Below are 13,463 nucleotides of genomic sequence, written 5' to 3' on the forward strand. Positions count from 1 at the left end.
TCACCCTGAAATGTCCAGTTTATGTCCACTCTCTTCTCATCTTTTGTTAACCATTCCTCCATCCCTGATAAAATGTTACCTTCAACTCTATCTTTTTGTATACCATTTGGTAATATAATCATTATGTCCTCAAAAAATGCATGTTTATCTAAACATGATTTCCCTTTTGTAAATCCACTATAACTTAATAACACAGTCTGATAATGCTATGGTTTCTAAAATTTCTTTGATGATCAATTCCAGCATTTTGCTGATTTCAGATTAACTGGCCTGTAACTCATCGTTTACTCCCTTGCTTCTTTTTTTGAATAGCAAAGTTAGATTTCTACGCTGCTGGGTCCATTTTAGATTCTAGGGAAGTTTGAAAAACTATAATCAGTGCATGCACTCTCTTAGCCTACATGCTCATAAAAACCATCAAGTCCTGGGCATTTGATAGATATTAGTTCCTCAATTTTCTCCAACATTTTTTTTCCTGCTGATGTGAATAGACATATGAAATATCAGGAATTTCATATAATACTTTCAACAAATGTATTAATCTTTGGTACCACAAAATACCATTATACATATGCACATTGTAATATGATCTTTTTCAGCAAATGAGAGAAAAAGTTATTAAAATGCTGTATCGTCACATTTCCAACAATTTTGCCATGTTGGGATGATTTCCACAATCCACAAAAAATGTCATCACACTTTATCAAAACAATTATACAAATATTCTGATTCAGTCATAATGTTATGTAGTTGTAGTTCAATGCACTGCCTGAAATTCTGCTTAGACAAAGTGTGCACTTATCTGCAGTTCTCTGTAAAACAGATTGTCCTCATCAAATAAAGTTATCAATAATGCATCATATCAATGTAGCTTTATTCATAGGACATCATCTTTTTATTTTGGAATTCAGTCATGTGATTTTTCATGTACAAAAAGACCAAAACGTTTGCGCCTCTTGATGCTTGAATTTGTTCACTGATCCGTGACTAGTTCGATACTTTTATGTTCAGCAGGGTTTCTGAAATCTGAGACATTAGAACCTCCTTCCTTGCTTGCTTCACTGTTTGTATTGTTATTGAGAAAATCTTCACAGTTCATTTGTACTATCATATTAACTCTCTCAGCCACACAATGTGCTGTAAGACGAGCCTCAGGATCATGGTCCCAACATTCTACAATCGTGTCACAAAGGAAATGCATGCCCTAGACAAGGAAGAATAAAAATATATGGCAGTCACTACAATGTAATAAAACTAATAGCAATATATTCATTTATGGCTACTACTTAATTTTAGTTGCATCACTTTCAAAAGGCAATTGTCATTAATTCTCGATTGTGCAGTTAAATTCATTGATCATATTACAATAATTATTCAGTTTATGACTCAACAAACTTAAAGCATTTTGCTTAGATTTTACTGACATAAGTTAAATAATTACCATAAAGCAGACTCTTAAAGACAAAACTAAAACAAAGAACTGTAGGCTCTGAAGATCTGAAACAAAGATAGAAAATGTTGGAGAAACTCAGCAGGTCTGGCATTATCTGTGGAGAGAAAAACAGTTAATTTTTTGAATCAAATGTGACTTTGTCAGAGTTGAGGATTGCTGGACTTGAAACATTAACTGTCTTTTTCTCTCCACAAATACTGAGAGATCTGTTGAGGTGCTAAAGCATTTTCTTTTTATTCAAAAACACTTGTATAGTTCCGATCCCAGTAGATTAAATAATCCCAATGTTATTAAAATGCTTCCTTATTTTTACATTGCAATCACTGATCAATGAAATTATGAGCCTGTTTTTCTGCCAATGGATGAAGGAAGCCAGTTTTAATATAGGAACCTTCCGATGAAGGTCACAGTACCTGGATTCAAAAGTTAAAATTTTGAAATAAATGTCTTAAAGGAAGAAGCATGTGAGGGAACATTTCCTTCATATATTTTTGGCAGAAGAAAATTATTATTCATTTTATCTGTTTTACAGCCCCAAGGAGATTTAAGTCTTTTAAGTCATATTTTCATGCAGTGAATTGTTCTAAACAATAAGAACCACACCTCTCCCAATATGGCAAACTAGCCAATCAGGCACCCTCATGCTGCAGAATATAAATGTAATCATTATAATATGTGGTAGTCACTTTCTATAAATATTATTTTCTCGTGAGATCTTAAGCTTTTTTTGAACGTATGTGCAGCTTCATCTCTGATGTTAAAAGAATGAAATGGGGAAAATGAACATTAATGCAGCTGATCCTATTCTTCTCACTGAAGTATACGCTTAATACTAGAGATTCTTTTAGAATTTCATTCCTTTTTAAACAATAACCATGACAGCTATTGTGATTGTAATGAGGTCAGCCAGATGGACCTCACAGAATATGCATTGCCAGATTAGCACTGTTAATCTAGTCCAATCAGGGAGTCCTGGCTGACAGATAAGAAAAGGACTGTGGGATTTGAGGGTTGTCCTCATCTCCCTGTAAAATGGTCAAATGATAGGGTTTGGGGCCTAGCTTTGCTGCTCCTCTCCCTTGTAAAATTGCTGTCTCTTGTACAGCTGCAAATGTTTATTGTAAACAGTTTTGTAATTTGTTTAATAAAATAATAAAAAAAGAAAAGGACTGTCTCTGTTCACTCAGAGCAAAACAAAACAGGGCTGTCAGACATCCCATTCATTCTGAGAGCTGAAGAAAAAAAAAGAACAAAAAAGGACTGTCAGATGTCCTATTCACACTGAGGGAGCTGGATCAGTGTCAAGGACTCTCCATGTTTGAATAAAAGTTGACTTGGTGAAAAAATACTGGATTCTGCAAAGTTATTTCAAAAACACTTCATAGTTTTAGAGTCATAGAAATGTGCAGCACAGAAACAGATCCTTTGGTCCAACTCGTCCATGCTGACCAGATATCCTACCCTAATCTAGTTCCATTTGCCAACACCTGGTCCATATCCCTCTAAGCCCTTCCTATTCATATACTCATCCAGATGCCTTTTAAATGGTGCAATTACACCAGCCTCCACTACTTCCTCTAGCAGCTCATTCCATACATGCACATCTCTCTGCTTGCCCTTTTATATCCTTCCCCTTTCACCCTAAACCTATTCCCTCTAGTTCTGGACTCCCCAACCCCAGGGAAAAGACTTTGTCTATTTATCCTATCTGTGCCCCACGTAATTTTGTAAACCTCTATAAGGTCACCCCTCAGCCTCTGACGCTCCAGGAAAAACAGCCCCAGCCTCTCGTGTGTGTGTATGTGTGTGTGTGTGTGTGTTGGGGGGGGGGGGGGAAGGGGTGGGGCGGGGGGCGCAGGTTGGTTGGTGTCAGGTGCTCTTTGGAAACGATTGTGTTCAAAAGGTACCTAAATGCCTTGAACTCTCTATAGTCTTCAACCTGCCGAGCACTGTCAAAAATGACTGTATTTTTATGAATGTGTTTTTTTCCAATAGTGGGGTCTGCAATAGCACTGTTTGTTTCTCCAATGTGGATACTCAATGAGTTGGCATGGCAAGTAAGGGGGAGGGAAAGGTGGAACTAAGCACTAAGATATCATATGTGTATGAGGAGCACTGGGATTGGTATGGGGCATTGACTAGCATAGCGGATACATGGAGTTATGGAAGAGGGTAGAGGGCATATAGGTTAGCATACATATTGGAGTAAGAAGGATAAGCAGGGATAAGGGCTGGGAAAAATTTTTATATATTTCCTCTTTCAGAGTAAGGTATTCCTTTAAATCTGGTGTTGGGACACCTTTGGTCAAGACGCACTTTGGATTATTGCAAAAGGTATGCTGGAGTTAAAAAGTGCATAAACTCATTGGAATAACCAAAAACTTGTTTTCAAATTTCTTCAAACATGTTTTTAAAGGGTACTAGGTAATTGAAACTGTTTGTTCCCACAATCATTGCAGGAGTTGTGCTGCAGTGATTGATTTCTATATCATTTTCATTTTGGGGTGCCTTGTGAGGGAGGATTTTGATGGATAGCTCCAACTGTTCATGGAATAGAAATGTTTCTCTACATATGGGATTAAGTAATTAGGCACTGAAATGAAATGTTTATTTTCATGAGAGATTAGTTGAAGGAATGTTGATTTTTTTTCCCCCAATAAAGGAAACATCAAGAGAGACAGTCAGCATTTCCCCTGAGTCTTGCAAATGGTGGATACTTAATGAGTTGTCATGGAGAAGAAAGGGCAAATGTTGGTGGGGAGAGATTATGATTTGGTATTGTGCCTATGAAGGACCTTGGTGATGATTAGAGGTGGAGAGTCCTGCAGGGGATAAGAGGAATCATGGGGGATGGGCAGGTGGGCATGTTTTATGCTTCTCGCTGAAAAATGTGTTGCTGGAAAAGCGCAGCAGGTCAGGCAGCATCCAAGGAGCAAGAGAATCAACGTTTTGGGCATAAGCCCTTCTTAGATGTGGCTGTGGTAGCGAGTCTGTTTGAGGACGTGGCTAAAGAGCTTCAGGGTAGAGGAGATGACCTGGGGGGTGCAGTGAGAGAGGGACTCACTGAAATCCATGTAGAAGGAGGAAGAGAGCTTTTTCAAGGAAGGCATCCTTGCTTATGTCGATTCTCCTGCTCCTTGGATGCTATCTGACCTGCTGTGCTTTTCCAGCAACACATTTTTCATCTTTTGTGATTCATCTTTTATACTTCCATCACAGTATTAGAACCCAGAGGTAGGATTTCCACCCATCCCATCTTGGGAATTGGTATGTTTTTAGCCTTCTAGATTATCCAGCCTAACTCTAAGTCAACCTGCACTCCCCATCCCTGGGCCAAAAATGGGAATGTCTGGAAGGTCAGGTTTGCAGACCTAGGATTTCTGCCTGCTCTGGGCACCTGACCTGTAAGCGAAAGTCAGGGCCTGCGTTTCAATTGTTTAAAGTCTGCTTCCTCAAATAGGATTCTTTTCAATGTATTAGATAAATTTACCCAGTTATTTCTGGTGGATTGTGATCCAAAGAGTGGTCTTTAGTTTATCACCATCAGAAAGCAGTCTAAACTGAGTAATACCGAGCAACAACCTGTATAGTAAATGGCAATCAGTTAGGGATTTTACTATTTAGCAGATCCTCGACTTTAAAAACATAACAGTAAAAAAAAGGAAAAGCATTGATTTTATGGAGAATGATTTTAACACATTTGTTTAGTGGTGGTCTGCGATTATCATGTTTTCTGAATGAGAAAGAAACCTAATGAATTAGTTAAATAGTGAAATTGTCTGTGTAAGAAGAAGCATATTGATTCTAAAAAGGTATATTTAATATTGTCCTTTCCTTGATATAAAAAAAACAATGCTCTCAGTTATAGAATGATACTGCTATTTGTTCTGTAGTTGTTAAATCACTAAAATGCTATGTTATATTAACAAAGACAGCTTATATTATCAGAGCTAACACTCAATTCTATTTCATACTTACTTTGTGTACCAGCCAGTTGCTGGGGATTTCAGGACGACCTCTGTCCCTTAATACGATGTCCCTCATGCTTTCAACACATGCATGATCACGAACTTTTGATCCAAAAGGCGATTCATAACTTTTTACCTCTGTAAGAAAATTAAAGACATATTATTTTCAATGTATTTTTTAATTCACTTGCTGGACTTGGGTGTTGCATGCTAGGCCAGCATTCATTGCCTGTCCTTATTTGCCCTTGAGAAGGTAGTGGCAAGCTACTTTCTTGAACTGCTGCAGTCCATATGCTGTATAATGCCTTTAGGGAGAAAATTATATATAATTTTAATTCTATCACTTCGACATTCAGACATGTTGGATGTTCCTATGTTTTAGCAAAACATATTTATTGTAAAACACAGCAGGACATTTAATTATAATTAAGAGTGCTGTATTAGCCATCAGTAGTTAAAATATTAAGCTTCAGCAGCTGGGTAAGTTTAACTGCTTGATGTGAAAATTACCATCATAATGTCTTTCCACCAATGGGGCAATAAAGTGGATGAGTGGAGTGTTTACTTGGTTTAGAACCGGTGACTTCATTTGGAGTTTTACCTTCAAAATGATGATAGCCAATGTCCCTTCCAATTCATTATTTTAAAAAAAAGACAACACTTTCAGTCTCCTCAGCAAATTCTTTAGCCCCTAGCTCAATTTGTATCTGACTACCTTCCTTAACCCCCACATTGTAGAAGTGATGTGATTGCACGAGAGAGGATACAGAGAGATTTGCCAGGAAGTCATCTGGACTGGAGAGTTTTTAAAATTAGTTCATGGGGTATGGACATCGCTGGCGAGCCAGCATTTATAGCCCACCCTTAGTGGCGCTTGAGAAGGAGCTTCCTTCTTGAACTGCTATAATCTTTATGCTGTAGGTCAACCCACAAAGCTCTTAGGGAGGGATTTCCAGGATTTTGACCCAATGACATTGAAGAAACAATGATATATTCCCAAGTCAGGCTGGTGAGTGGCTTGGAGGGAAACTTGAAGGTGGTGGTGTTGCCATGTATTTGCTGCCCTTGTCCATCTAGATGAAGTGGTTGGTGGTTTAGAAGGTGCTGTCTAAGGATGTTTGGCGAATTTCTGCAGTGCACCTTATAGATAGTACACACTGCTGATACTGAACATCAGCGGTGAAGGGAATGGATGCTTGTGGATGTAATGCCAAACAATTGACCTGCTTTGTCCTGGATAGTGTCAAGCTTCTTGAGTATTATTGAAGCTACAATTATCCAGGCAAGGGGAGAGTATTTCATCACACTCCTTGCAGATGGTGGGCAGGTCTGGGGAGTAAGGAGGTGAGTTTCTGACCTGCACTGTAGCCAGTGTTTATGCAATGAGTCCAGTTGCATTTTTGGTCAAAAATAAGCCCCAATGAGTTAATAGTGGGGATTCAGTGATGGTAATACCATTGAATGTCAAGGGGCAGTAGTCAGATTGTCTTATTGGTAATGGAAATAACCTGCCATTTGGCAGCCCAAGCCTGGATGTTGTCCATAACTTACTGCATTTGAACATGTTCAGTATCTGAGGAGTTGTGAATGGTGCTGAACATTGTGCAATCATTGGCAAACATCCCCACTTCTGACATTATGAAGGTCATTAGTGATGCAGCTGAAGATGGCTGGGCCTAGGACACTACTCCAAGGAACTCCTGCGGAGATGTCCTGGAGTTGAGATCTCAACGACCGCAATCATTTTCCTATCTGATATATCTCCCGTCGGCAGAGAGTTTGCTCCTGACACCCATTGATTCCAGTTTTACTAGGGCTCCTTGATGTCACACATGGTTGAATGCAGCCTTGATGACAAGGGCTGTCACTCTCACCTCACCTCTGGAATTCAGCTCTTTTGTCCATATATGAACCAAGACTGTGATGAGGTCAGGAGCTGAATGGCCATAGTGGAACCCAAACCAGGCATCACTGAGCAAGTTATGCTGAGCAGGTGCTGCTTGATAGCACTCTGTTGACACCTTCCATCACCTTACGAATTATTGAAACTAGACTGGTGTGGGCGGTAATTGACTGATTTGGATTTGTCCCACTTTTTTGTGTACAGGACACTCCTGGGCAATTTTCCACATTGTAGGGTAGATGCCAGTGTTGTAACTGTGCTGGAGGAGCTTGGCTAGGGAAGTGGCAAGTTCTGTAGCAAAAGCCTTCAATATTATTGCTGGAATTTTAATAGGACCCATAGCTTTTCCAGTATCCAGTGTCTCCAACCATTTCTTAATATCATGTGAAGTGAATCAAATTGGGTGAAGACTGGTATCTGTGATGCTGGGGACTTTTTCAGGCTTATCTTTTGCACTAATGTTTTGGGCTCTTCCATCATGGACAATGGGAATATTTGTGGAGCTTTCTCCTCCAGTGTGTTGTTTAATTGTTCACCAGCATTCTTGATGGGATGTGGCAGGATGGCAGAGCTTAGATTTAATCCATTGGCTGTGGGATTGCTTAGCTTTGTCTATCATTTGCTGCTTATGCAGTTTGGCTTGCTGGTAGTCCTGTTTGGTAGCTTCAGCTGATTGAATCTTCATTCTTAGGTGTGCCTGGTTCTGCTCCTGGCATGCCCTCTTATACTCTGAATCAAAGCAAGGTTGATCCCCTGGTTTGATGGTAAGGGTTGAGTGGGGGAGTCTGCCAGGATACAAGGTTACAGATTAAAGGGCAATGGGGAGCAGTTGTACTGCTGTTGATGACCTGCAATCTTGAATTTCTAGGTCTGTATGAAGTCTGTTCCACTTAGCATGGTAATAATGCCACACAACACAATGGGGAATACTCTCAATCTGAAGGAGAGGCTTCAGCTCCACAAGGACTGTACGGTGGTCACTCTTACCAATAATCGTGGTAAGGATGTATGTCATGTATGTTTCTCTCCTTTATTGGCTCACTGCTGCAGACCCAGTCTAGGAGCTCTGCCCTTGAGGATCCAACCAGCTAAATCAGTAGTGCTACTGCCGAGCCACTCTTGGTGATGGACGTTGGAAACCCCACCCAGCGTACAATTTACATCTTTGTTACCCTTGATTCCAAATCCAAATGTTGTTCATCATGGAGGAATACTGATTCATCAGCTGAAGAACCAAGGAATAAGGACCAGGAGTAAGGAATTCAACTGTTCATGTCAATCAGCATGTAACATGATCATGGCTTATCCTGGTCTCAACTCTACTTTCCTGCCTGCTCCCCATTGCCGTTTATCCTGCTTTTCATCAGAATCTTCTGCCTCCTCTGCATTCTGGGGTTGTGAGTTCCACAGATTCACAATCCTCAGAGAAGTAGTTTCTCCTCATCTCAGTTTTGAACCTACCTCCAAATTACTCTATATTTATGACCTCTTGTTCTAGACTGTCGCACAATGGGGAACATCTGTTCAACATCTGCCTTATCAATCCCCTGCAGCAATTTATAAACCTCAAGGTACCGTCCAGGAAGGATGATACTTGGTAATCAACAGATTTCCTTGCCTGTGTTTAACCTGAAGCCATGAGAGGTTATCGGGTCCACCGTCAATGTTGAGGAAGCCCGGGGCAGCTCCCTTCCAACTGTGTACCACTGTGCTGCCACACCCGCTGAGTCTGTCCGGCTAGTGGGACAACACATGTCCAGGGATGGTGGTATCTGGGGCATTGTCTGTAATGTGTGATTCTGTGAATACGATTATGTCAGGCTGTTGCTTTACTAGTCTTTGAGACAGCTCTCGATTCCCACATGTTAGTAAGAAGGACTTTGCAGGGTTGACAGGGCTAATTTTTTTCCTTTTATCATGTGATGCATTATGCAAGGGAGCCTTCATTTTGAGGGCTAAGTGTGGGTGAGCTAAGGGAAGACATCAACATTTAATTGTTCAAAAAGTTTGTACAAATTAAACTGCATGATGATCATTCTGAAATACAAGGCTAGTGGCTTTTTTTTGTTTTCTGCATTGCTGGTTAATTTTAAACATAAGTCGCTTGCTATTTGTGAAAGTATTAGTTTGGGAGGATGGACATCTGGAAATTTGAAAGATCAATAGTTGTCAGCTTTTTAAGAAGTGTGGAAAATAAGGAACAGATTGAGTCTGTTGTTACTAAAGCTTCTAGAAAAATAAAACTGTCCAGTGGAAAATGAGTTCATTGTTGATTCTGAACATTAATAAGATTGCAGACGAAGGATTTTGGCTCACGTTCTAAAATGGTCATTCTTCCAAATCTGGCCAGATATACTGTAGTCAATGTTTGTAAAATTTTAAATTATCTTTTGCCATAACTTTATTGAGAACCTATTAAGTAGGACTATGATACCACAACCTTCAACATCCATCACTCACGATTAATTATTATAAATAATAGCCATTTGCCCAAGCATCTGTGAATCCATCTCCTACCATAATGATTAATCTCAAATTATTACTAGCTAAGCAATGAACAAATTGACTACTGCTGGGCTTTTGATGGATACAGTATTTTCTAAAATATTTAGTAAAATGTGATGTCTTTTGATAAGGTACCACATATTAGGCTACTTAATAAGAGCCCATGGTGCCAGGGCAATATGTTAGCATGGTTAAAGGATTGGCTATCTAATAGAAGACAGGTTTAAGCTCTTCCCGATACTTCCTGGATGGAATCTTTTAACTAGTGGTGTCATAGGGATCAGTGTTGGGCCACAATGATTTACTATATATTAATATCTTGAATGTATGTACTATTGCCAAGTTTGCCCATGACATGAAATAGATGAGAAGGCAATTGATAAGGATGACACATACAGTCTGCAGAGGGATACAGACAGCTTAAATGAATTGACAAAAACTTGGTAGTTGGAGTATAATGTAGGGAAATGGGAGGTTGTGCACTTTAGCAGGAAGAATAAAGGCACCGAATAGTACTTAAATAGAGAAAGACTGTTGAAAGATATGGAGAAAACAGATTTAGGAGTCCTCATCCATGAATCACTAAAAGCTAGAATCCACATTCAGCAAGTAATAGTAATAGGACAGGCAAATGGAATGTTGGCCTTTCTTTCAAAGGAGATGGAGTATAAAAGTAGGGATGTTTGCTAAAACTATAAAAGGCATCAGTCAGATCACAGCTGAAATATTGTGAACAGTTTTGGGCCCTAATGTAAGGAAAGATATGGTCACATTGGAGACAGTCCAAGGAAAATTCACTTGGCTGACGCAAGTTTTGGAAGGATTGCCTTCTGAAGAAAGGTTGAATAGAGTGGGTCTGTATTTGTTAGAAAAAAGAAGAAATGAAAGGCGACCTTAATGAAACATGCAAGTTTCTTAGAGGACTTCACAGGGTAGATGTGGAAAGATGGTTTCCCCACATGGGAGAGTCTAGGATCAGAAGGCATCATCTCAGGATAAGGGGTCAAACCTTTAAAACAGAGGTGAGGAGGCATTTCTTCTGAGTGTGGTGAACCCGTGGAATTCTTTAAAGTAGAGGGCTTTTAAAGCTGGGCCATTAAGTATATATGAGGCAGAGATGGAGTTTTTAAATAAGTAAGGCTCTGAAGTAAGTGGAGTTGAGGATTATTTGATCAGTCATGATCTCATCGAATAGTAGAGCAGCTACAATGGACTGAATGATCTTTTGCTCTTACATTTTATGGCTGGAGCAGATTCATCGTATCCTCATTTTTTGGTGTGTTTCTATCCATGAACATTAAGGAAATATACAAACTAAAATATTTAGTAAGCAAAACAGTTCTGATGATGATCCTTGAGCAATGTAATTGTATATAATGTAGAATTTTAAATGGTGTAGAATTCTCCCATAGACATAAATTAGGTATCGAAATCAAAAAGCTAAATTACAAATTATAATTTTCAAAAACTCGAGCTAACTTTATATTTAAGTATGAAAGAAGTTAAATATAGTTTAATACAATGAGAAATCATAACTATGTTTATTACTTGTATACATTTTGCACAAGAAATACAGCTTTACGTTACTATGCTGTTCTAACATTATATTGCCTAGAGGTGTCACCAAAGAGCTGCAGCACCTCCCATTCATTTGTAGTTTAGGTATAAATAACTTGGCATGACAATGGGATCCAGCACATTGGCAGAGCAATATGGTCACACCAGCCTGAATGAGTCTGCTCTCATTTGGTCTCAGAAGCTTAGCAGACTCAGGCCAAGTTAGTACTTGGATGGGAGATCACCTGGGATTACTAGCTGCAGGAAAGCATGCCCTCTTGTGGAGCAATGGTCGTGCCCCAGCCCTGCACTGAGAGGCCTGGGTTCATTTCCCACCTGCTTCAGAAGTGTGTAATAATATCTATCAACAAGCTGATTAGAAAAATAATATATGCTAACTAAATAATGACTAGCTAAAAGACATGGTTATGGTGATTTTGGTGGAGGGAAAGTTGCTCAGTTGTGGGAGATAACACTTCAGGGTAGATATTTTTAAAAAAGGAGCTAGTTACTACTTGGGATTCATTAGCAAAGAAGCATGTAGTGCTTTTGATGTCTTTAGAGAGCAGTGAACATTGGAGGAGATACAGTGCCTTATTTCTCCATCCAATTCCATGTTGAATTAGTCCTGATCCACTTCCACTTTTGATGGTTTGCATTGTCAATAATGGGCTGTGTTTGTAAATATTGAATTGACGATACAGGTGTTTTTCCTCATGGTGGACAGAAGTTAAAAAAAAAGCAAAAAAGTCATGGTGGTTTTGGTGGTGGGAAGGTCCCTCAGCTGTGTGTGATAACACTTCTGGGTATAAAAAAAGGGAACTAACTAGCAGTTAATAGTATTCAAAACATTCATGGGAACTTGGTGTGGCGAACACCATTCAGTGATATGTGATAACACTTCTGGATATGGAATAAATAAAAGGACTAGTCACATGTTGCAACATTGGCATATGCATAATAAGATCCATGTTAATAATACTTAAATTAACATTAACTACACAGGCCTTTCTAGTATAATGCAACAGTTGGGTTCCTCTGCAACCTTGCACCGTAAAGATCGTGCTGTGGAAAACCACAATTGAAAATTACACTGTAGAAGAAAGCAATAAAAAAATTGCTTTACTCTTTCAGTAGAAATTTTGTGTTATCCAAACAGCATTCACAACTCATCAATTGCATTAATAGCCGATGCGTGTTGACAAAACATGCGTATACCGTAATGACCTGCATCATCACTTACTACTTAAGGAAAGAACTGATTAATATTGTTTGAAAACTGTCTCAAATTTGGCTGCAGTAGGATAGGATTATTTAATTAGAAATCTAATCAATCACAACTGCTTGTTCTTTACGATCCAACTTTTTTTGTGGGTTATTTCCTTTCAGTCTTTCCTGGAATGAGAACAGTGTTTATCAGAACAGTTTGTAAGAAATGGAGTAACATTTTTACTTATTTGAGGTGGAAATTTGTGGTAGCAGATTAGCCACCCATTGGATGTCCCACCTGATTTTATTTTCCATTGATTTTTGGAAAATAAATAAAAACCTCAATCTCAGGATGTTAACAAGTTAAATCATATACAATAGGAAACCCATTATATGGTATAAAGGAACATTTTGATGAGGGAATGGAAAATCCTAAATTTGATTAAAGCATACAGCTAAGATGACGTAATGAAATAAGAAAGATGAAAAATTAGAGGGTAACAGGAAGAAAGAAATGCTAATCCATTACATTCAGGCCTCTGCCTTGCCAAGTGCTGAATTAAAGTTCCAAATTGTCAAGCGACCTCCTGGATATTTACAGATCCATCCACATTATCATCACCCCATACTGTAAAGAAAATTAACTGGCTAAGCAAGGAAGTCAAAGTTGGGGAAAATAAAAATCAAGGTGTAGGAACAAATTCTGATTGGTTATCACCCATATTGTGCTATGACCAAGACCAATTTTAGTCCTTGTGATTTGGAGAGGTTTAGTCACATCACTTTGTTCTCAGTAGGTACTCAATAAAGTCCTGTTTCCAATCAAGGAAAGATAAATAAAGTGGAACATTTGACCTTTGCTTATTTA

General features: G+C 38.9%; 1 protein-coding gene across 1 annotated transcript in view; it reads right to left on the reverse strand.

The window, feature by feature from the left end:
- Nucleotides 1-575: 575 nt before the first annotated feature.
- The window catches only part of tgfbr2l (transforming growth factor beta receptor-like), a 98,837-nt gene continuing 85,949 nt past the window's right edge, over nucleotides 576-13,463 (reverse strand). The window contains exons 6-7 of the mRNA XM_060827860.1: nucleotides 5,432-5,559; nucleotides 576-1,204 (exon numbers count right to left, since the gene is read on the reverse strand). Of these exons, the coding sequence (XP_060683843.1) occupies nucleotides 974-1,204; nucleotides 5,432-5,559 (359 nt within the window). The 3' untranslated portion in view covers nucleotides 576-973. The remainder of the gene's footprint in view (nucleotides 1,205-5,431; nucleotides 5,560-13,463) is intronic.

Source organism: Hemiscyllium ocellatum, chromosome 7 (assembly GCF_020745735.1).
Source record: "Hemiscyllium ocellatum isolate sHemOce1 chromosome 7, sHemOce1.pat.X.cur, whole genome shotgun sequence".
NCBI classification, from domain to species: domain Eukaryota; kingdom Metazoa; phylum Chordata; class Chondrichthyes; order Orectolobiformes; family Hemiscylliidae; genus Hemiscyllium; species Hemiscyllium ocellatum.